Source organism: Chaetomium fimeti, assembly GCF_033439085.1.
Source record: "Chaetomium fimeti strain CBS 168.71 chromosome Unknown B0H64scaffold_7, whole genome shotgun sequence".
NCBI classification, from domain to species: domain Eukaryota; kingdom Fungi; phylum Ascomycota; class Sordariomycetes; order Sordariales; family Chaetomiaceae; genus Chaetomium; species Chaetomium fimeti.
The window spans coordinates 1,704,581-1,727,654 of record NW_026944335.1 but is presented as its reverse complement, the minus strand read 5'-3'; the positions used below and the strand labels follow the sequence as shown (position 1 = coordinate 1,727,654).

The 23,074-nt window shown below is 57.6% G+C and overlaps 8 protein-coding genes across 8 annotated transcripts; 5 read left to right on the top strand and 3 right to left on the bottom strand.

The window, feature by feature from the left end:
- Nucleotides 1-694: 694 nt before the first annotated feature.
- On the top strand, nt 695-2,023 carry B0H64DRAFT_232302 (uncharacterized protein). The gene is made up of 4 exons (XM_062799740.1): nt 695-865; nt 917-1,091; nt 1,195-1,316; nt 1,436-2,023. The coding sequence occupies exons 1-4, from the start codon at nt 799-801 to the stop codon at nt 1,879-1,881; spliced, it is 810 nt and encodes a 269-aa protein (XP_062656114.1). The 5' UTR covers nt 695-798; the 3' UTR covers nt 1,882-2,023.
- Nucleotides 1,929-4,212, bottom strand: B0H64DRAFT_407148 (S-adenosyl-L-methionine-dependent methyltransferase). The gene is made up of 3 exons (XM_062804553.1): nt 2,968-4,212; nt 2,607-2,913; nt 1,929-2,528 (listed from the first exon to the last, which is right to left on the bottom strand). The coding sequence occupies exons 1-3, from the start codon at nt 4,053-4,055 to the stop codon at nt 2,115-2,117; spliced, it is 1,809 nt and encodes a 602-aa protein (XP_062656113.1). The 5' UTR covers nt 4,056-4,212; the 3' UTR covers nt 1,929-2,114.
- Nucleotides 4,213-4,442: 230 nt separating this feature from the next.
- On the top strand, nt 4,443-5,794 carry B0H64DRAFT_407147 (phospholipid methyltransferase-domain-containing protein). The gene is made up of 4 exons (XM_062804552.1): nt 4,443-4,672; nt 4,735-4,774; nt 4,834-4,850; nt 4,912-5,794. The coding sequence occupies exons 1-4, from the start codon at nt 4,606-4,608 to the stop codon at nt 5,433-5,435; spliced, it is 648 nt and encodes a 215-aa protein (XP_062656112.1). The 5' UTR covers nt 4,443-4,605; the 3' UTR covers nt 5,436-5,794.
- A 3,377-nt stretch (nt 5,795-9,171) lies between these two features.
- On the top strand, nt 9,172-12,716 carry B0H64DRAFT_445516 (ribonuclease H-like domain-containing protein; the record flags this gene model as incomplete). Its single annotated transcript, XM_062806852.1, has 6 exons — nt 9,172-9,265; nt 9,321-9,573; nt 9,631-10,862; nt 10,916-11,154; nt 11,213-12,353; nt 12,412-12,716. 6 exons carry the CDS (start codon nt 9,172-9,174, stop codon nt 12,714-12,716), a joined length of 3,264 nt encoding a protein of 1,087 aa, XP_062656111.1.
- A 516-nt stretch (nt 12,717-13,232) lies between these two features.
- B0H64DRAFT_407143 (ESSS subunit of NADH:ubiquinone oxidoreductase-domain-containing protein) lies at nt 13,233-14,308 on the top strand. Its single transcript, XM_062804551.1, has 2 exons — nt 13,233-13,814; nt 13,961-14,308. Exons 1-2 carry the CDS (start codon nt 13,519-13,521, stop codon nt 14,037-14,039), a joined length of 375 nt encoding a protein of 124 aa, XP_062656110.1. The 5' UTR covers nt 13,233-13,518; the 3' UTR covers nt 14,040-14,308.
- On the bottom strand, nt 14,230-15,957 carry B0H64DRAFT_407141 (aminotransferase). Its single transcript, XM_062804550.1, has 2 exons — nt 15,479-15,957; nt 14,230-15,418 (listed from the first exon to the last, which is right to left on the bottom strand). The coding sequence occupies exons 1-2, from the start codon at nt 15,708-15,710 to the stop codon at nt 14,409-14,411; spliced, it is 1,242 nt and encodes a 413-aa protein (XP_062656109.1). The 5' UTR covers nt 15,711-15,957; the 3' UTR covers nt 14,230-14,408.
- Nucleotides 15,958-16,664: 707 nt separating this feature from the next.
- B0H64DRAFT_347577 (kinase-like domain-containing protein) lies at nt 16,665-19,744 on the top strand (the record flags this gene model as incomplete). Its single annotated transcript, XM_062801368.1, has 3 exons — nt 16,665-17,276; nt 17,325-18,162; nt 18,213-19,744. Coding segments are annotated over 3 exons (2,982 nt in total), but the record flags the coding sequence as incomplete, so codon positions are not given.
- Nucleotides 19,745-20,439: 695 nt separating this feature from the next.
- On the bottom strand, nt 20,440-22,764 carry B0H64DRAFT_232141 (SIR2-like protein). The gene is made up of 2 exons (XM_062799738.1): nt 22,193-22,764; nt 20,440-22,117 (listed from the first exon to the last, which is right to left on the bottom strand). Exons 1-2 carry the CDS (start codon nt 22,461-22,463, stop codon nt 20,673-20,675), a joined length of 1,716 nt encoding a protein of 571 aa, XP_062656107.1. The 5' UTR covers nt 22,464-22,764; the 3' UTR covers nt 20,440-20,672.
- Between the last annotated feature and the right edge of the window lie 310 nt (nt 22,765-23,074).

Genomic DNA, 23,074 nt, shown 5'->3' with positions numbered 1-23,074 from the left:
CCGCCAACCCTGAATCACGAGCTCGAAATTCACCTCGTTTTTACATGTCATGAGCATCCGATGCTAAATACTAACCCCCAGGGATTTCCATCGCGGTAGCTCTGTAGTACTATTTGCTCGAAGGTGGAGAGGATGGACGTTGCTCCTCTTTTTACCCGTTCTCGCCTGGTGACGACTCCCGCTCTTTTAAAACAGGACTGAGTCGTCCCGCCTCGTCTCAATCGCCAACAGCCGCGAGCGGATGTAGTCGGACGGTTCGGTCGTCGCGAGGTCAATTCGATCCAGCATTCAGCCGTCTATGCGGGGTGTTCTCATATGCCTGAATCTCAACCTTTTCCGCGTATAACAAAACCGCCCTGAACTCGAGATCAGAAGCACTCAGAAGATGCCCACTTGCCTGATTAGGTAGGCAGTTATCCATGTGGGGCAAAACCATTGGCCTTGCTTGGTACTTTGTCCGGGCCGACCGCCATCGAGCGGTCGTCGGAAGGGCGTGGTGTGTCGAGTGACTCTGTACTCGTGCGTTGATGGGGCGAAGGATGGGGATGCTCGGCACGCCGAGCGGGGTTTCCCCGTCGGACGGCTGTCATCGGGATCGGCCTCGGGCATCGGCCAATCTGGTCGGTCTCTGTCCCGGATATGGTAGTGACCTATCTGACTCTTTGATCCTGACTCACCAATTTCTCCTTTAAGTTTGCTAGTGTATATGAACAACTCCCTCGCCAGAAAAACATCATCAATCTGATTCCGTCTCTCAGTAGCCAGCCCCTGAACCACTCCCGAACAACCCTCCTCACAATGCCTCTCCGTGAGCTCCAGTATCCGACCGAGCCTTACAGCAAGGTCAACCGACTCAAGGATCGGGGTAAGCTCAGCCGCCCTTAGAAATAAGAATCTAGGTCTAACCAACTCTTAGCGGACTATGCTCTGGAGACCATCCACCAGATCGTCAACTCGTGCCCCATGCTTCATGTCTCCTTCCAAGCACCCGATAGCCCCTTTCCGGCGGTTCTGCCCATGATCGGCCAGATGGGCTCGTTTTCGCGGCCCAGTGCCGACCTGGGTGATGTGTTGGATCTGTATCTTCACGGGTTAGTGATCCTCACCCGATTTGGTCACAGGGGTTATCACCCATCACCCATTCTCCCATTTACCACTACCCTCTCACAATCACTAACACCGGTTACCATAAAGCTACGTCTCCTCCCGTATCATGAATACCGCCCGCTCTACCGATTCCCAAGAGGAGGGCGTCCCCATGACCATCGCCGCCTCCCACCTCGACGGCCTAGTTCTCGCGCTCACACCCAACAGCCGTGAGTAGTGATGTCTTATTAACCCCTACCACCTCCCCTCTCTCACACCCCTTTTCTTCTCACCAATCCCCCAAACAAACATCAACCAACTAACCGCCCCCCCTCTCCCCCAAAACCAGACAGCTACAACTACCGCAGCGCGATCCTCTTCGGGCACGCCACGCTGGTGACCGACCCGGCCGAGAAGCTGTACGCGATGGAGCTGATCACGGAGAGCATCGTCCCCCACCGGTGGGCGCACAGCCGGGTGCCGCCCAACGCGGCCGAGATGCAGAGCACCAGCGTGCTGCGGGTGCGCATCAGCACGGGCAGCGCCAAGATCCGCACGGGCGAGCCGCACGACGAGCGCGGTGATCTTGAGGATGAGGCGCTGCTGGAGCGGGTGTGGACTGGGGTGGTGCCGGTTTATACCGTGCGTGGGGAGCCTGTGGCGGGCGGGTATAATAGGGTTGGGGAGGTGCCGGGGTATTTGGAGGGGTGGAGGGGGGAGGTGAATAGGGAGGCGGAGGAGTATGCGCGGGAGGCGGTTCAGAGGGAGGTGGTGGCGAAGAAGGTGGATGGATGAGATGTCACCTACTTGTAGAACGGCCTTGGTGGAACGGACGACTGGCATGTTGAGATATCATCAATGCATATTGGAAATCAACTACAAGAAAGTCTGGTGTCCAAAACCAGTATATACAGTCCATCTTCAACTATTTTAGCACATATCCCAAAGTGCTTTCCACACCACACATCCAACAGGCCCTATCCAACCAAGACCCTCTCAGGGGTAATGCAGGTAACCCCTTAAGAGGCTCACCACGCCTCCCACACCGCCTCCGGCAGCACGGTCCTCATGACCGTCCAATGCCCAGCAGCGCTGACCTCATGCCACTTAGCCAAGCTCTCGGTCTCGTTCTTCCTCAGCACGCCCTGCGCCTCCTCGCCCGTCACCAGGAAATCCGCATCCTTCACCTCGTGCTGCGGCAGCAAGAAGGCGCGGCGCGACGGGCTGTTGAGCATGTCGCGCTCGCTCGGGTAGCGGAAGGCGATCTCGCTGTCGGCCTGCTTGGTGCAGAAGATGACCATGTTGGTGAAGTCGCGGCCCGACTCGGCAAAGTCGGACTCCTCGCGCGGGTGCTCGCGGAAGATGCGGCAGGCGGGGAACACGGCGTTGATGGTGTTGACGACGATGCGTGGGGGCGGAAGGGCGAAGTCGCCGGCGTAGTTCTGTTGTGGTGTCGTGTATTAGTGGGGGTTTCAGGGGGGAAGGAGCGGAGGGAGGGGGAGGGGGTATGGGGAGCGTACGATGGCGACCACGCCGTTCGGCTTGAGCAGGGTGTGGAGGTTCTGCAGGAACTCGAGGGTGAAGAGCGCGATGGGCTCAGCACCGCCCGTGAAGACATCGTGAATGATGTAGTCGAAGCGGGATTCGCTCTCGTCAGCAGCCAGCCGGGCGGTGTACGTGACCGCGTCCTCAATGACAGCGGTGTGGTTGGAGGGGAGTTGGAAGTACTGAGCGGCAAACTTGTGAACCACCGGGTCGAGTTCGACCACAGTGGTGTCGATGCCGTGGGCCACAAGGGCGGCCGGCGTGGTGCCAATGCCGAGCCCGCTGTAGAAAGGTCAGCATGTGTAATTACACATGGGTGCCATTCAGGGGGCTTACATCACAAGGGCGTTGGCCTCGCTGTCAATGATCGGCTCCGGTGTCTTGACCAGCCTGACAGCCTCCAGCATAGCAAACACGCCGTAGATGGGCTCAGCCACCTGGTTCCCCTTGAACTGACCCTGCCCCAAAAACTTGACCCATTCACCGCCGAGCAAGCTGTGGTCACATCTCATGACGCGGTATCCCTCCTTCGGGCTATCAATGACAGAGATATACCCCGTGTTGGACTCAGCCCGATCCAGAACAACGTACCCCTCCGCCGCGAGACCACTATTCAACCTCGCAAGCGCCATCGGCGTCGGAACATTCGTGTTCAGGACCGCCGTGTGCAGCAACGCGGGCACGGCCAAAAGCAACAACTTGGACGGCGCAACCAGCGCATACGCGGCTCCCAAAACCAGCTCCATCCCCAGCCTGGTGTTCAGCACCGACTTGCCGACGAGCCCCTCGACCACCCCACCCAGCACCGTCTCGGCGCCCTTGAAGAACCCGTACGCCCCCAGCCCGGGCGCGGCATCAGCCACCCACCCGGGCAGCGCCGACAGGTCGGCCCCGTCCAGATACGTCGCCACGCAGGCGGTCGACACGCCCACCAGCGGGAACAGCGTGACGGCCTCGGTCACCAGCGGGCCCCAGGCGGCCGTCAGGGTCCCGCTGGCCTGGGCCAGGAAGAACTGCACGGCGGGGACCCACAGGGCGATGACGGGGAGGAGGTACTCCGGGCGGACGGGCAGGGCGCGGTTCAGGAAGAGGTTGGACGACCAGCCGGCGAAGCAGGCGGCCATGAGCAGCTTGGCGTGCCATTTGGCCGACGGGATGGAGCCGTAGACCGGGGAGAGGGCGAGCTGGGAGACGGTCGAGTAGACGGCCACGAGGGTGAGCAGGGTGAGCGACTTGAGGTAGATGCGCGTCTGCGCGAGCATCCAGTTGGACCACGTCTCCGTCTGGGCTTTGGCGGCGAGCGAGCGGAGCTCGGATTCGAAGCTCTCTGGGGTGAAGGAAGATGAGGGGTCGATGGGAGGGATGGTGTTGTTGTTTTTGCCCTTTTGGGGGGAGGCTTTAGAGGGGGTTGGTTTGGGGGCCATTGCGGCTGGAGAGCAGGTTGCACAACCTGAATGGGATCATGAGGTTCGAGGTTCAGGTTGGTGATTGAGGCTAACTATCCAAAATAATATAAAGTTTCAAGACATGGCAGTTTCACGTTGCAATGTGGTCTCATCTCATGCGATTGGTCAATCAGTTAGGTTGGTTTGAAGATGCGACACCCCAAGCCTGGAGCTTGGGCGTCCTGGCGCCGGAAGAGGAACAGCTCCCCCTGCCGTCGGTACGTATCCTTCCGTGAGGTGGTGGGGCAGGAACGGTTGCGGTGGGCGGGTTGGTTCCTGGTTGCCCAGGCTGAGCCGGGGTAAGGAAAGGTGTGAGCCAGGTGTCAACCGTGGGGGTTACCGATGACGTTCCGCACACCGTCTTCCGAACCATTTTTCAGGGCAGTTCCTGACCTGAGCTTCGCCTTCTATCCATCATCGCATCGCATCCGCCCGCCAGCCTGCATTGCCCGTGCAACACCACGCTTTCCTCCCAACCTCGCTCGTTCTTGCAGATCTCTTATCAATCGTATCAACCACATCAACTATCATGGCTCTTCCCACCACCCTGGCCGAGCTGGTCGAGCTCGTTGATTTCGACCAACAGAGCCTCTTCAGTATGTTGCATCAGAAATGGACCTGATTGCTAAACCTGGGGTTAACTGACCGCGCGCAACAGTCTCGGCTGCTGCCATCGCCTTCAACCCGACCTTTTGGAAGTATGTTTTCCGAACCCTGGACTGTCCGTGAACTTGTTGCTAACTATTATCTTCTGTAGCATCGTTGCCCGCAGAGGTCCGTCTCGCTCCACGCACTGCCCATCCCGTTTCTGCCCCAATCTCTAATATCCCGACAGAATACCACACAAAGTTCCTCAGCCGCGCCCTCGGAGGCAACCGCCGAGCATGCTACGCCCTTGCCGTCACCATCTTCTCGCTCGGCCTCTTCCGTGACTTCCTCTACGAGCGTGCCCTGCGCGACCAGCCCTCGCATCCCGCCCTCGAAGGGCCTCTTGTGAGCTACGCCGCGTATGCGCTGCTGGCTGTCGGCAACATCTTCGTCCTATCCTCCACATGGCAGCTGGGCATCACAGGGACCTTCTTGGGCGACTACTGCGGCATCCTCATGGATGACATCGTGACGGGTTTCCCCTTCAACATCACCAACGCCCCGATGTACTATGGAGCGACCATGAGCTTCTTGGGCACCGCCCTGCTATACGGGAAGCCGGCCGGCATCCTCTTGACCCTACACGTCCTAGTGGTGTACCTCGTCGCCATCCAGTTCGAGAACCCTTTCACTGCTGGCATCTACGCCAAGCGCGACAAGGAGAGGGCCAAGGCCGCCGGGAAGCCGTACGAGGGCAAGAAGGAGCTCTAAGCTCAGATGCCGTAGAGGAACTCCGAGATGATAATGGGAGAAGGGCTGGGCATGGAAGTTCGATCACACGGCAGTTGGGTACACCGAGGGCTCTGGAAACATCACGACAGGCCGATATTGGGCATGCCGCGGCCCGCCTAGTCCAGCGCGCGAGGTCTGGCGTGAGGGGCTAGAGCTTGGCAACGGCGATCGGGAGAGCTCTGCCCTTAACAGCGTTGGTTGCGGTGCGGGAGGCACATGGCAGCGGGCCGGCCACAGCAAGGGTTTGAGATAGCTACTTCGGTGCCGTCAAATCAACTATCCTAGCGAGCCAAAATTAGACATATAGAGACATGCAGATGAGATAAATTTGTTTCCAACCTTTCCGTCTTCTGCTATTTCTTCATTCACACCTTTCTAGCTGAAAGTAGCTCCTCCGAAATATCGAGGCACTGCGAATAAAGCCAGGTCAACCTGGTTGCTAGCTTTTGACACAAGTGGTCGTGATATATCTGGGGCATATGTCCCTGCGGTTCTTTGTAACATTCAACAGCTAGCTATACGGCACATCTGACACGTGCTGCAGTTGGAATTGTCGAAACTGGCTTCACTCCCTAAGCAAGATCTACTCACACTCTATTTCCACATGTGTCGCATGGGAATGAAGCTGGATTTCTTGACTCGTCACATTCAGTTTTACTCATGCCCGTATCGCTGTGAAGTCTCAGTCGAAGACACTCAACAGCCATCTTTCCTCCGTAGCATCAACACTAGCATTCGGTCACTAACTACCTAGCCAACCACTACACTCACCAGGTAGCTTACCTGTAATACTGATTAGAGTATAACGCACCCTCGCTGACAATGTAGTGGAAATAATCTCCCGCGCTGAGCAACATTAACGACGTGTGTCTAGCAGGTCATGGGAGTCACTGAATCTGTTCAAGAAGTATGAGTTCTTTACATCCTTTGGCCCAATCCCCCGTGAAACCCCCAGCTCATCCCGAGTTCCCTAGCCCCAAACACGTGGGATTATTGTTTAGAGGACAATCTCCTGGCCAGTCCCATGGATGGTTCGCGTTTGTGACGCCCATCCCCTCTTCTTCGACCCCTTATCCCCTCCTAAGACCAAGCACGCACTTCGCCAACACCACCTACCCTACGACGTCCTCACCACAGCCCCCAACTTACCCTCCCCCGTACCGATGCCCCCGCCACGGGGCTCTGCCCGACCAGCGAAAACCAACACTACCACCTCACCCATCGACCCCGAAAACCCCGTGGCGAGCCCCAATCCTACCGCAACCACCCCCCAAAGCTCTTTCAGTACAACGACCGCCATCCCCGCCCAGCTGACCGCGCCACACCTTCGCTCCCGCCTGACCTACCACCACCACCCCGTCGCGGCCACTTACGACCCGTCCGCCCCCCCCCCCCCCCCGCTACGGCGGCCCGAACAAAATTAGCGCCCGCACAGCTGCCCGTTCCCAAGCGGAGTCGCCGGTTTCGGCCGCCACTCTACTCCCGGCCCGTCCGGGACGACGAGTACACCATCCAACCCGGGCCCCTCCGCGTGTGCGGGGTCGGGGACTGGACTGGCGGGTGGGCGGGCACCCGTTCGCGAGCGAGCGGGTTCGCGGCGGGATGGTGGGTGGTTAGTATACGGCGAGGATGCTGGGGATGGCCGCGGGGCGGTGGGCGCCGCGGGCGTTGGTGCCAGTGCTGGTTGTGGCGAGGGGGGTGGTGGTGATGTTGGGAAGGAGGGGGGTCATTGATGAGATGAGTAGAGGGGTGTTGGCGCTGGAGGGGCTGGGGGGTGTTGATTGAACATACCATGAGTGTTACTGTGGTTGGGTACCATGTGGGAGCACAACTGAAGAGTCTAGAGGACGTCGTGGCGACCGAGGTAGCCAACCACTAACATGTTTACTTCTATTAACAAACTGACAGGTTAACCATGTGTGTGGTGTGTGGCAAGGCACTTTATTCAACGATATGCACAAAGGGTTTAAGCCTTCATGTTTGATCGTGACTAAGGGGGCATTTGAGTACATACGCTCCCCGGTGAGAGACACAATAGCTCAAACCCTAGATCAGACCCAGCAAGTATCGGCCTTGTCCCTGGAAAATGGAGCACAGACAAGTCATACAGTCACACAACCTCAATAAGTCGCCCTATCCAAGTCAGCCTTGGTGGCAGCGGCTTGCTTACCAGATAAAGCATCTCCAGCGCAGGCATGGCCGTTTGCATTATCGACTTTGGCCAAATGTGATTGGATCTCCCTCGTGTGTTGGATCGGGAGATTGTGCAAACAGGAGAGTCGTTTCCACAGCCTCTCAGAGCATTCAGCCTCCCGTCGTCGGCTACCTGCATCCAATGGCTGAGATGATGACATCTGCGGCTTCCGGATGGTGTTGTGGTTGGCTCGCGCTTGGCGTGGCCCAGACTGCCGGGGAAAACATGGGGGTTGCCGTGCCGTGCCAAGTGAGGCCAGCAAGGCGGAAAGATGTATTCACGGCGGTGTGAACCAGGTGAGAGATTGGTGGATTACAGCCTAGAATGTGGTTTTGGACCAGGCGAGGAAACCACGAACCGCCAGAGGCCCACTGCCCTAACCTTTCCCAGCCCGCACTTTCCTGCTTGGCTCCCTGTGGCTCTTTGTTTGCCAGAAAGTGAGGTGCCCGAGCCAGAAGTGTCTTTCATGCGAACTCAACACACTGCTTGGCACCCGACTGACACCTTGTCGGCGAGGGGAAGCAAGCGAGGTCCCCACTCCTATCCCCAAATCCCAAATCCTGTGGGGAGCCTTCCATTTCGGGCGTATGAGACGTGGCTCCCTAGCGCTCGGTTTATTACACGGTTTTTCCACCACCAATCCACAACATCATCCCTGGAATTACACTCGCCTTTCAAGACCGGATTGGGTGCTCGTGTGGGTGCGTCTATACCACCGTTTGTCGATGCAGTGAGGCCTACTACAACAGGCTCGCGCGGGACAGCTCATTGATGCCTGACTCATTCCACACACAATATGAAAGCTCCCTATACGCCACAGGGCTGAGTTAATGACATCTTCGATCACACTACACAGTATATTGTTTCCACTGGTAGTATTTTACCCTGCTGCCCTTTGGTACATACATGATTGCTTTTTCCTTGCTCTTGTTCACGTCAGGTGAGGTTTTCCTTCACACCAGCACCCTGGCAACGTCATTCTTGCCTGGGCTCACCACCCTGCAGCTTTCAAAGCCATTCAAACGGGCTCAAACAAACGGGCAAGCTGAGGGAAGACTCATTTTTTCGGGCTACACAGCTCCGTCCCATCTTCCCCCTTTAGTTCTTTCCTGTCATACCTCGCCCACGAACGTTGCACACAACTCTTTCCCCACGAGATAACCTGGCTTCTTCCTCTATTTTATCACTTGGATCCTCGCCCTCTTCTGTACCTTTCAAGTTCAGCAAAGCATCGCCAACTTTCACCACCCAACCCGTGGGAGTAGAGAAGCACGCACTAGCTTCTCGCCTATCCCAATTACAAGCTAGGCAACAGTTGTCACCATTCGCCCGTTTGCAACGCGAGCAAATCAGTTTGCAAACAAAACACTGGTCGGCAGCAGCGACATAAACATACGAGAGTATATTTGAGTCACCCATTCTCCAGATCACATCGACTTTCCCTTTCTTTATCTACCCACATACATTCTTGGCCAAGCCTATCGCATCTTTACTTTGCCGAAGCCCACATTGCTCTTCACCATGTCCGACAACCGTGGTCGTGGTGGTAGGGGCCGTGGTGGCGGCCGGGGCGGTCGTGGTGGCCAAGAAGGTGGTGGTGGCCGTGGCGGCCGTGGTGGCCAAGAAGGCGGCGGGTTCCGCGGTGGTGGTGGTCGAGGTAACTACGCAAGCGGTGGTTATCAAGGCGGCGGCTACCAAGGCGGCGGCCGTGGAGGTGGTGATGGCTACCAAGGCGGCGGTTACCAAGGCGGCGGCCGTGGAGGTGGTGATGGTTACCGAGGCCGCGGCGGAGGTGACTTCCGGGGAGGCGGTCGTGGCGGCGGCGACTTCCGAGGTGGTCGAGGCGGCGGCGACTTCCGGGGAGGTCGTGGGGGTGGCCGCGGAGGTGGGCGAGGTGGTTATTCTGGTCCAGACGTCTTGTAAGTTGGCCCCCTCTGGACGCCAAGTTGCTGGATGACGATGCTAACAGCTTTTGTGCAGCGGTTTGGGCCAACCGATCCCCCCGCCTGACGAAGAAGTCAGCAAGCTCGAGGACACATGGATCAAGCAGCAGGACAAGATAGAGTCTAAGTTGCCCAACCTGTCACTCGGGGACTCTGATCATGCATTATTGCCTGGTCGACCGGGTCTCGGCACTGGTGGTAGCCCCATTGTGCTTTGGGCCAACTACTTCAAGATGGATGCCAGGGTCCTGTCCTTGTACCGGTACGACCTCAGAGTCACTTCCAAAAAAGTGACCAAGGAAGAAGAGGAAACCACAAAGCCCAAACCCAAGGAAAAGAGCGGCGGGGGCGGCGGCGGTCAAAGTTCGGCCAATGAACCAAGGGAGCCCAAGGGCAAAAAGTTGGCCAATATCATCCAACTCGCCCTAGACCAGCTGCCTGGCAAGCCCGTGGTCGCTACCGAGTACAAGCAGCAGCTGATAACAAAGGACAAGCTCAAGCTTCCGGCAGGCGGCCACATGCAGATTGACCTCGTTGAGCCCGGCCGGAGCACCGAGACGTGGTTCGTCCGCTTTGACGGGCCATCCTCCATTAACGTTAAGGGCTTGATGGACTACTTGAAGTTGATGGAGAAGGATAACGATGGCGTTTTCCCCAAGTATCCCGAGGAGATTGATACACTCGGCGTGGTACTTGGCCACACCCCGAGGTCGAATCCGGGGGCCGCCGCCGTCGGCCGGAGCCGCTTTTTTGCCGTGGACACGAGGAAAGATGGGGCAATGATGGGGGACAGGTCTCTCATCGAAATCCTACGTGGTTACGTCCAGAGCGTTCGCCCAGCGACCGGTCGGCTGCTTCTCAACACCAACGTTACACATGGCGTGTTCCGGAGAGGGTTCAAGCTGGATGAGTTGTTCCGACTGTTCCAGGTCGCGCAGCTGCATCAGCCCCGAAATCTCCCTGGGCATGCCGGGTCCGAACTCGAAAGACTGCACAAGTTTCTTTCCAAGACGCGCATTCGATGCAAGGTCCCCGGAGATGCGCCCGGCAAGTTTTTTGTCATTGAACGGGGCATGGCCGGCCTGGCCAACCAGAGGGATGGTGGGAAGGCCCCAGAGGATAGACCGCAGTTCACATTGACCGCGGTTCGTTTCGGCGCCCCTACCACCGTCAAGTTCTACCTTCGCGCTCCAAAAACCCCTGGCACGCCTCCCCCCGCAGGCCTCGCGTACAACACCTGGGTCTTTGTCAGCGATTATTACAGAGCCAGTGAGTCCTCAAGATGCAACCCCCGTGCTCGACGTGTATTCTAACCCTCGTAGGGTACGGCATCAGCGTCGATCCCGGTCTTCCTTTGATCAATGTCGGAACTTCGACCAAGCCGATCTATATTCCGGCCGAATTCTGCGAACTGCTCCCCGGCCAGCCGCTGAAGTCGAGGTTGAGTCCCCAAGAACAGGATTCGATGATACAGTTTGCATGCCGGCCGCCGCCGGCCAATGCACAGTCCATCACGACAGCAGCGAGGAATCTTCTAGCATTGGATAACAACAAGTTGCTTGTGAGTTTCGGTCGTGGCTGGCTTCTGTCTCGTAAGATCGGGCGCTGACAACTTCTAGGACAACTTTGGCATCACAGTCCACAAGCGTCTCATCACGGTGAGGGGCCGCGAGCTCATCCCTCCCAAAGTCAGCTACATGAAAGGAACTCGGCCTGAGTCAGTCACCCCGGCGGACGGGTCGTGGCTCATGAAGGGAGTCAGGGTCTGCCGGTCCGGAAGGCACATTGGAAATTGGACATACTTGACAATTGGGAATGCGCCCCGGGCTGAGGAGATCAGAACGGCTGTCTGGGGCTTCGCCAAGTTCCTGAACAACAACATGGGCATCTCGATGAACACCAAGCCAAACCCGCCAAACGGCTACGTAACACCTTTGAACCACACCGACACAGATTTGGAAAAGCTTTTTAGGAGAATCACGACACAAACGCCTCGGCCTGACCTCCTTCTGGTGATTATTCCCAGCAAGGACGCTGCCAGATATAACAGCATCAAGAAGTTTGGGGATTGTGACTTTGGCCTCCCCACCGTTTGCGTCCGCGAGGAGATGATTACGAAGCAACAGGGCCAGGCTGGATACTTTGCCAACGTTGGCCTGAAGGTCAATTTGAAGTTCGGCGGGGTCAACCACAGGGTGGAGGACAAGACCGGGATTGTCGCGAAGACCATGTTTGTGGGCTACGACGTAACCCATCCCACCAACCTTCCCGCGGGCGCGGGCGAGAATGCGCCCAGTCTGGTCGGATTGGTGGCGAGCATTGACCAAGACCTCGCCCAGTGGCCTGCTGTGACGTGGGCAAACAGGGCCCGGGTCGAGAAGGTTGGGCAAGACGATGGCGGCCAGTTTGTGCGTCACTTCAAAGACCGTCTCAGGCTCTGGCAAGACCACAACAAGAAGCAATTGCCCGAGTACATCGTCATCTTCCGCGACGGTGTTTCGGAAGGGCAGTTCAACATGGTCCTCAAGGACGAGCTGCCGCACATCCGCCAGGCATGCCGGGAGACATACCCAGCCAAGCAGCAGCCGCGTATTTCTCTCATTGTATCGGTGAAGCGGCATCAGACGCGCTTCTACCCTACGGACCCCAACCATATACACTTCCGATCCAAAAGCCCCAAGGAGGGGACCATCGTCGACCGAGGCGTCACCAACGTCCGCTGCTGGGACTTTTTCCTCCAGGCCCATGCGTCTCTCCAGGGTAAGTCGTCGTCTTGCTACCACCAAACCTGCTGCAGTATGCTGACGTGATCCCACAGGCACGGCTCGCCCCGCGCACTACACAGTTCTCCTGGACGAGATATTCCGCAGCAAGTTTAAGCAAGATGCTGCGAACATGCTCGAGAAACTCACGCACGACATGTGCTACGCCTACGGCCGGGCCACCAAAGCCGTCAGCATCTGCCCGCCGGCGTACTATGCCGACCTGGTCGCCACGCGGGCCCGCATCCACAAGAACGAGCTGTTCGACGACAGCCTTTCCTTGGCTAGTGGTGGCACCAACTCGTCGGCCTTCAATCGCGGGATTCACGACAAGCTGAAGAACACCATGTACTACATCTAACGATGGGGGTTGTGTGCCGCGGGCCCTACTGGGCGAGTGGGTTGCGCTGCTCCAGAAAGCGGTCACGGGTGGCAGCGAAGCTGGGAAACGGGTGGTCGGCAAAAAGCGGATTCAATGAGGGATTCACTCGGCGATTCGATGGTGTTTATGGGTTGATTGGGTTCAATGGCTCGGTCCAGAGTTCATTCGTACGGGTGAGCGGTGGTTGTGTCATTTATTATGCCAATAGCTTGAGTATTTCCGAGTAGTACTCTTAGAGTGGTAGATCATTCCAGTTTTTATTTTCCCACTCTAACTATGACCGAGCTGCCAGTTTTGCGTAGGTAATGCGGAAGTGCCGTCGACAAAGTGGTGAGCACTGACCGAGGTGTGGACGGAATCATCGAACAACACTCCGGGGTTAGGGCTGCCCCTCGCAGGAATGAGCAACGTGCACGTGACTTGCACTCAAGCCTGCAATGCCAAGCCAACCAGTCACAGCCAACCACAACCCAACGCAACCAAGCAATCGCTGCAGCTCAACCGCAGCCGACGACCGACAGCGGAATCATCGCCAAACCGAAACGTCGCTCGCTTCGGCATCACCATCCCCCTCTCCACTCACCCTCGGCGCGCACGAGCCGACGACCCTCCCGATCTAAGGGTCGAGTGCGCAGCACTCAATCAGATACATCCCGCACTCCAACCCAACCCCGGGGCTCCGACACGACAAACACCCCCCCAATTCGAGGAGGCAAACGACCAAGCATCACACGCCCCCCTCAACCCTCAAACCTCAACACCCCTCAATAAAAAAATAAACATGTCCGCCCTCCGCCCAACCGCCCGCCTCGCGGTGCGCATCGCCACCACCACCACCCCCATCACCAGCACCACCAGCAGCGCCGCCCTCGTCCCCGCCCGCTTCCGCTTCTTCTCGGCCACCCCGCGCCGCGCCGGCGGCGGCGGCATGCAGTACGACCCGCCCTCGGGATGGCTGTGGGGCGTGCGGCCCGGCGAGAAGTACCAGAATGAGGGGTGGGAGGGCCCGTTCTTTTACGGGTTCTGGGGGAGCATGGTTGTCTTTGCGGTGGCGTATGCGTGGAAGCCGGATACGAGGTGAGTTCTTTTCATAAGTTTTTTTTTTTGGGGGGGGGGGTGTTCTGGGGGGTTGGGCTGGGGGTTGGAGTTGGGGGTGGTTTGGTTGGGCGGGCAGGGAGAGATTTGTTGGGGTGAAGAGGGATTTCTCGCTGACTTCTGAATAGCATCCAGACTTGGGCGTTGGAGGAGGCGAGGAGGAGGCTGGAGGCTGAGGGCATTCTGGAGGACCCGGAGAAGAAATAGATGGATGCGGAGCAGGCAGGTCTGGGTTCTCGGGGGTGAGGCAGACGGACAGACGGACATGCTACGCATACATATGCCCGCATAGATGGATGTACATGGTTTGTTTTGTTTGTTGTTCTTGTTGTTTCCTTGCCCGTCATCATCGTCGTCGTCGTCGTCGCGTCGAATTCTATGGATATCGATACATGATCCAGCTAGACCATCATTCGGATAGAGGTGCTGCCCCTCTGCGGCAGCCGTGTTGTTGTTGAATTGAGTTTGTCACTGAACTACTAGAGATCGAAGATGGCATGAAGATCAACCGCTCGAAATTACTAGCACGCTATATACAATTCTACATCCAACCAACACCCCATCTACACCCCCGCTCTAGCACACGTAGCTCCACTCGTGCGCGTCATCGCCGTACTGCCGCGCCTCGATCCAGTTCTTCATCTTGGTCGCGACCTCGCCCGACTCCTCGTGCTCCTTCAGCCCGCAGTTCACCAACTGGCCGCGCCAGCTGATGTGCCGCACGGGGCTCACGATGGCGGCCGTGCCGGCGCCGAAGGCCTCGATCAGGCGGCCCTCGTTGGCGGCCTCGGCGAGCTCGCCCATGGTGTGCTTGCGCTCGACAATGTTCCACCCCTCGGGCGCGAGCCGCTCCCGCGCGAGCGACAGCACCGAGTCGCGCGTGACGCCCTCCAGGATGGTGCCGTCGAGCGGCGCCGTGATCAGCTCCTTCTGGCCCGTCTGCTTGTTCTTGACCGCCACGAAGAAGTTCATGGTCCCCACCTCGGTCGCGTACTCCTCCTCGCCGAACAGCCACAGGTTCTGCTGGAACCCGCGGCTCATGGCCTCCCGCTGCGGCACGATGCACGGCGCGTAGTTGGCGCCCAGCTTCTTGTCGCCCACGCCGCCGGGCCACGCGCGCACCGCGTAATCGGTCGCCTCGAGCGACACGGCCTTGAAGCCTGTCGGGTAGTAGGGGCCGACGGGCGAGGCAATGACAAAGAGGAGGGCCGACCCGGGCGGGTTGACGCCGAGCGTCTTTTGCGTGCCGATCATGGTGGGGCGCAGGTAGAGCGAGTAGCCGCGCTCCTCGGGGATGAAGCGGCTGTCGAGCTTGGCGAGCTGGGCGATGAGGTCGATCATGGCGGCCGAGTTGAAGTTGGGGAGTGCGATGCGGGCGGCCGACTTGTTGAACCGCTCCATGTTCTTTTCCGGGCGGAAGAGGCGGATCTTGCCATCCTTGTCCTTGTACGCCTTCATGCCCTCGAAGCACTCGAAGGCGTAGTGGAACACGCAGCTGGCCGGGTCGAGCGACAGGTTCTGGTAGGGCAAGATGTGCGGTTTTTGCCAGCCCGTCGCCTGGTCCCACTCGACGGTGAGCATGTGGTCTGGGCGGGGAGACTAGGTCAGCGCATGCCCTCTCGCGCTGTCATATCACAAGTAGCTACCTGTGAAGTTGCGCCCGAAGACCAGGTCCTCGGCCTTCAAGAGCGGCTTAGGCGTGCCTGTCTTGTTGACCACCACCTTGGTCGGGTCGATATCCTGCAGTTTTGTTTGGGATGCCACCTCCGGGCTGACGCTGTACTGGCGTGCAGCCGGGAACAAGCCCAGTGATGACCGCCGCGGCGCAATGAAGGCCGCCGAGCGAGGGGCGCATCGTGGGATGAGTCGCCGTATCATATTTGCGGCGGGGTGGGTTTGGGGGGGGTAGCCAATTGACTGTTATCGCAACGCAATCATGCACGAAGAGAAGAGAGTTGGACCAGAACAGAACCGGGGCGGGTGGTTGACGGCGAGACGGGGCTTACTTAACGCCGCAAGCGATAGAAACGGTGACTTCTCCAGGTCGGGTCGCCGTTCTGATACACCAAATTCTCGGAGCGCAATCGGAGGCTCGCGATACGCAAGTCGGGGTGTGCTGGGCCAATCACGCAGGTCTGGACCCTGAACTTTGAGGCGGGTTCGGCAGGGGTACGGATCGTTTCGGTATTCCGTCACCTCGTTTGTACGAATACACGAGCCGTGACAAGCCGACTCAAGGCGAGAACAACCAGCTCTAGCTTGGAGCGAGCGAAGTCGTATTCATCCCTTTTGCCGGTGTGTACTAGGTAACTATTTTTTTTCTAATAATTTTATATCTGGATGATTCAAGTTTCTTTCTTTTGTCTTTCTTTGCTTCTCGGTCTTAGTTGAGCTCCCGGCTGGGGGTAGGATAAACCACAGTTCAATTAGCAATACGTTTTGATAATACCTATTGATGGCGACGAATCGTGGAACGGGCTGCTAGAATAACTAACCAGCTCTCGCTCCCCTGCTGCTGTCGCGGCCGGCCCCCCTGTAATTCAAGATGCAGCTCAATCCAACCTGCAAGTAAAAGTTGAAGTCGCAAATACAACAGCTCCAACTACATAGTACACTACCTAGGCCATACCCACCCAAACCTCTGTCAATCACAAACGATTCAGGGGCCTAGGCCTCTAGAGCCGATTCATTTCCTTGCCAAATTGGTGCTGGACGGCCATAGAATTCCGGCGCCAAACTAATCCGGCGCATACCAATTCGAGCTGACGACGACAGCGTCAGCGTCGCCCAATCTCGACAACCGCGATGATAGCCAGGTGACAGCAGCCCATCATGTTCGCCAACGCGCTCAAGTCGATTTCCTCGACAAACATCACATCCAACTACACCATCTCGCCGAACATCACCTCGACCGCGGGGCCATGGAAGATCTACCCGGCCAAGAACAAGAAGACGGGCAAGGAATGCTCCGTCTTCGTCTTCGACAAGAAGTCGCTCGATGCCCATCGCAGCGGCATGACACGCGCCGAGGTGGCAGATTTCAAGAGGGCCCTCGAAGCCGTCATCGAACGCCTGAAGAAAGAGGCCTCGGCCATCGCCAAGCTGCGACACCCCGGCGTCCTGGAAGTGGTCGAGCCCGTCGAGGAGACCAGGGGTGGTGGGCTGCAGTTCGTCGCCGAAGCCGTGACTGCGTCTCTCTCGGGGCTACTGCAAGAGAAGGATGACCAGGAGAGGGGTGGAGCTGGCGGTCGAACGAGCCGATACGTGACCGAGGACGCCGATGGAAACCGGAGGAGGCGGGAGCTCGAAATCGACGAGTTGGAAATACAGAAGGGGCTGTTGCAAGTGAGCAAAGCGCTGGAGTTTTTGCATGACAACGCCGGTCTCGTACATGGCAACCTTACACCAGATGCCATCCTCATCAACGCCAAGGCAAGTCCATACGTTTGCCCAGTATCTTGATACCTATGCCATGATACTAACCCCTAACAGTCGGACTGGAAACTCAGCGGTCTGTCCTTCTGTGGCCCGTTGGAAAACTCGACCACCCAAAGCTCCATGCAACCTATCAATCTGCGCGAGGTTTTGAGACATACCCCCAGCTTGCCTCGAACCGTCCAACTGAATCTCGACTACACATCGCCCGACTTTGTCATTGACAATAATCTCACACCGTCGGCCGATATGTTCAGCTTGGGGTTGTTGATTATTTCATTATATAACTCCCCTCACAAATCACCCATATCCTGCAACAGCAGCCTGTCTGCCTACCAGCGCCTCTTTCAGTCCTCGCAGAGCATCCCGAACACGACCAACAACTTCCTTTCTTCCCGCGCGCTGCCCAAGGACCTTACAAGCCATGTGCTCCCAAGACTCATCACACGAAGACCTGCCCAGCGGATGACGGCCAGCGAGTTCCAACAGAGCGAGTTCTTCAACAACATCCTCGTGTCCACCATCCGCTTCCTGGACGCGTTCCCCGCCAAGACACCAAACGAAAAATCCCAGTTTCTTAGGGGCTTGATGAAAGTTCTGCCATCGTTTCCCAAGTCCGTAATGGAAAGGAAGCTGCTACCCGCCCTTCTCGATGAGCTGAAGGACAAGGAGCTCATATCCCTGATCCTGCACAACGTCTTCAAAATCATCGAACTTCTTCCATCAGGAAGGAGAGCGTTTAGCGAGAAAGTGCGACCCAGCCTGAAGGAGATCTTAGTTGCCAACTCCAAGCAGCCCCAGGAGAAGGATGCCGCCCGTGACGGTGGTTTGATGGTTGTGATAGAGCAGCTCCCCGTCATCGGTGACAACTGCGGAGGCAAGGAGTTCAAAGATGGTAAGCACCAATAAAGCCTAATTACGAAACGATAGCTAACCCCTTCCTAGATGTCTTGCCCATCATCTTCAGTGCCCTGGAATCACCAACACCCTCGCTCGTAGACGCAGCGCTGAGGAGCCTTCCATCCGTACTGCCTCAGTTAGATTTCAGTACCATAAAAAACGAACTGTTTCCCGTCATTGCCGCTATTTTCAGCAAAACAAACAGTCTTGCGATCAAGGTCAGGGGCTTGCAGGCTTTTGTCACGCTTTGCGGAGGCTCTAACGACCCCGGTGGCAACGACGGGCTCGATGGCCTAGGCCCACAGCAGAAGAAAGCAACAACCTCCACCGCGCTCGACAAGTTCACCATGCAAGAAAAGATCGTCCCCTTGATCAAAGTGATCAAGACCAAGGAGCCGGCTGTCATGATAGCCGCGCTTAATGTTCTCCGGGTTATTGGAAAAGTGGCCGACGCTGACTTCGTCGCCATGGAGATCCTACCTATCCTATGGAACATGAGCCTGGGCCCGCTCTTGGACCTTAAACAGTTCCAATCGTTTATGGACCTTATTAAGTCCCTATCGAGCAGGGTGGAGGAGGAACAAACTAGGAAATTGCAAGAATTGACCGGCGGCAATGCCAGCTCATCTGCTATGAAGGACGATTTTATGTCCTTTGGCCCTGTCGCCAGCTCATCCTTCGATGCAAACGGAGCCACTGAAACAGATTTCGAGTCGCTCGTCAAGGGGGGGCCTGGCGGGCTTTCCGCCAATCCCATGGACTCGGGGTGGGATAACATGGGGTCAAGCGCAGCTGTTACCTCTCCGACCGCGAGCAGCAGAAACTCTACACCGACACCCGCCTTCTCCTGGTCAACCGCCCCGGCAGCCCCGGCAGCAGCCCCGGCCAACAAGGTTGGCGCCGTCAAAGCCCAGCAACCTGGCTTCAGGACAGTCACACCAGACCTCACAAGCTTTCAGCCTATCGCGCCGACAACCACACAATTTTCACAGCCCCTACAACCGGCCCAAAAGACAGCTGGTGTAGCATCGGCGCCACTGACGCCTCAAGCACCATCCATCAACTGGGGCGCCGCAACCGCACCAAGCAGCAGCAACAACAACAACCTGTGGTCTTCTCCACCCGCCACACAACAACCACCTACATCAGCTTTCGGCTCACTCTCCCTCGGGCAACAACAGCAACAACAGCAAATCCAAAACCGCAACCCAACCTTCTCCCTCCCACCACCACCGGGCAACAGCACCGGAACCGGCCCCGCCGCGTCGAGCTTCTCCGGCTTCAGCCTCGCGCCGCCGCCCGGCGCCTCACAGACACAAGCCCCGCGGCCTCCCATCACAACAACGACATCAACACCAGCGTTCGGCGGGTTAGGGAGTATGAACAACAGCAGCATGAACAGCCTGGCGTCAATGGGTGCCGCAGCGAACAAGATGGGTTCCAACCCCGGGATGGGCATGGGCATGGGTATGGCGGCTATGAAGAATATGAACGCGGGTACGGGTACGGGCACGGGTATGGGTATGGGTATGGGTATGGGTATGGGTATGGGTATGGGTATGGGTATGGGTATGGGTAATGGCACGAGTATGAATAGCATGGCGGGTATGGGAATGGGCGCGGCTGGACTGGGACAACAGCAAAAGCAACAGAGTCAATGGCAGGGGCAAAGTCAGGGGCAGGGGCAGGGGCAGGGGCAGGGGCAGGGGCAGGGCCAAAAGTCGGGGTTGGATAAGTACGAGAGTCTTTTGTAGAAGGGGTGAATTGAGAGCTGCTGGGCTTGATAATATCATCCACGATCAACGCAGGGGAGTCTCGCATAACTTGCTCGACTTGAACCACATCGCTGGGACAAACTACACCAGAGACCTTTCCATTCTCGAAGAAAGCAATTCGCACCTCGTCACAAGTCCGAGCAAAACTTCCCAGACGTAACATCAGCTCTATGGTACTATAGTCTACAACTAGCAATCCCAGCGCACCTTTTTCTCTTGACCTGCCTAGCCAGGAAGATCCCCTTAGTATTAACCCCATCAACATCGTCAGAACCGTTCCCCAGAACCCCACACCACTAAACACGACTCCGTACGCAGATGCCTAACAAAAACAGACGCGAGTATCCTCCCCACCGCAAGGCCAACAAGATGTGTCTTTACCCTCAAGCTGTTGAAAATGCCAACGGGGATGGAGAGATGAAACCAATATATACGGCCGAAACTCCCATCATATTCCCTTTGGTTGGGAAAGCGAAAGGGCAGGCCGGTTCGGTGTGGTGCGGTGCTATGCGGTGGGACGAGGAAAGAAGGGGAAAAAAAGAAGACAAAACAGGGTATCATGCATGCCTCTTGCCGAAGGGGGGTAAAAAAAGAGAAAGAGAAAAGAGGGTAGGAAAATGAGGAGGAGGAACAACCAACGCCAGGCCCAGCAACAGCAGCACCATGCTGTGTGCTGTGCGAAGTAAAGCAGAGAAATAAAGCCATGGACGGGGACGGGATGGATGGTTTTTCACATCGACCTCCTCTCCCTCCTCTCTCTCCTCTCATCCTTCTTCTGCTGTTCGCCCTCCTTCCTCTCCTTCTCCTTCTCCTCCCTCCCCTTCTCCTCCGCCTTAGCCGCAGCCGCAGCCGCAGCCTTAGCCGCCTTGGCCTCAGCCTTCTCCTCCCCCGCTCCCTTCTCATCAACCGCTGCTGCTGCTGCCGCCGCCGGCACAACCTGGGTAAAGACATGGCGGCTGGCCCAGCCCTCAGAAAGGGTAGTCTCGACGACCTGGCCGTCGGGGACCATCTCATGATCGAGATCCCAGCCGGCGCGGCGGCAGAGCTCGGCGACGACGACGTCGCAGTCGCCGAGCAGGTCGATGTCGAAGTTGACGTGGGAGACGGGGGTGCGGCTGATGTAGAGCTGGGGCACGTGGGCGGGGAGGAAGGGGACGACCTCGCTGACGGGCGCCACCTTGAGGCTGGTGCCGATGACGATGACGAGGTCGACGCGGTCGCGGTCGTGCTCGGTCAGGCGGCGCGAGAACTCGTCCGGCAGCGGCTCGCCGAAGAAGGTGATGTCGGGCTTCATGACGCCGCACGACCAGTTGGTCGGCGTGTCGAACTCCGAGTCCGAGTTGGAGTCGTAGTCGCCCGGCCGCCGCCGCGGCTTCTTTTCCGTCCCGTCCCGCTGCACCTTGCGCTTGCGCGAGTTGGTGCCGCTGCTGTTGGACGTCGTGCGGCTGCCCTGCGCGCACTTGCGGCACCGCGGGATGTCGCCCGCCTTGATCTCGGGGAAGAGCGACTCGCCGGGGACGCGGTGGCCGCACTTGACGCAGGAGGCGGTCGCGAAGGAGCCGTGGCATTGGACGAGCTTGTCCGGGAGGATGCCGGCTTTCGCCTCGAGGTTGTCGATGTTTTGGGAGTAGTTGGTGAGGAGCTTGCCTTGGTTCTGGAGCAGCGCGATGAAGGCATGCGTTGGCGAGAAGCGGTTATGGCTGGGGAGGATGTCCCGCGCGACCGAGTAGAAGATGGTCGGATCCTGGCGGAAGACGGTGATGTCAAAGACCTCCTGCGGGTCGTTGAGACCGAGGTGCTCGAGCTTGGAGTAGAGACCGGTGCCCTTGGAGCGAAAGTCAGGGATGCCGAGCGAGGTAGAGATACCGGCGCCGGTGAGGACGACGATGTTCTTGGACTTCTTGAGAAGGTCGACCGCGTCGTCAACCGAGTTGTACTTGGGCAACTTGGCCCGCTTGGAAAGCTCACGGCTGAGGGCGAGGCTCAGTAAAGAGTAGTAAGCTTCATCGTCGGCGCCGTCGAGAAAGGCGGGCGGACGGATGCCAAAGGCAGTGAGTAGTTTCTTGGCGCTGATCAAGCCGGAGCCGATGGTCCTCTCACAAAACACGGTGGGACCGACAGAGCGCAGGAGTTGGCGAAACTTAGTGGCTTCGTCCGCAGTGCAGGCTTCGGGATCTATACGACGCGTTTATTAGCACTTGTTGTTTGTTGACATAGATGTGTGTGGCCTCGACGGCTGAGTGAACTGACCATCGGTGAAGAAGCGATCCTCAGCCAGGTCTTCGAGAGCATCCTGGAAAAGAGACTCCGTCTCCCACGACTCGCTGAGATCGTTAACGCGTTCCTCGAGCTCGCTCAAGCCCGGATTGTTCGCCTTCGGATTGACCTCCTCGGTGAGTTCTACAAAAGCCCGCTTCTCATCATAATCGACCACGTTCTTGACTCTGGCGCTGGGCTTTCTGGTAGTAGCAGAGCTATTAGTTGAGCCATTTTTGGCCGGTGCGCGACGCGACGAATCCATCAGTTGCGTGGTGTGATGAGGTGGCCGGTGTGTTGTGTTGTGGTGTGTTGTCTCAGGTTGAGTGATTAGTGTTGTGAGAAGGGAAAAGCCGACAAAGGATGTGAGAGAGACTACCAGTGAGACTGGGAAAGGGATACGTAAAGACGCGCCAATGAGAAACAAGACGAGCACCAGGCAAGCAGCCGAGGATGCACGCAGACCGCTCAGAGTCAAGGCGAGTCGAAAGTGCACCGGTGGTCTGTAGGCGGAGATGTAAATTTGGTGGTGAACAGAGTGGAAAGAGTGAGTGAGAAAGAGAGGACGCCAGCGAAGCCAGGGACCGAGTAGGTAACGCGAGTGAAGTGGGCTTGGCAACCTGGAAGGGGAGTGGGTGCGAGTTTCAGTGAGCAGTGATCAGTGGCAATTGAGAGAGAGCAGGACACAGTTCAAAATCGGGGCTGAATAGAACGTGTTCTGAGCGAGCAGGGACGTTGCGGACGGAAATACGCAAATGTGTAGAAATGACAAGTCGCAAGTTTCAAATCGCCAGTCGTTTGCATATGCGCCTGATCGAGCAAGTTCCCAAGTTGCCGAGGAGATTCGGGATCGAGCAACGGGAAGAAAATGCAAAA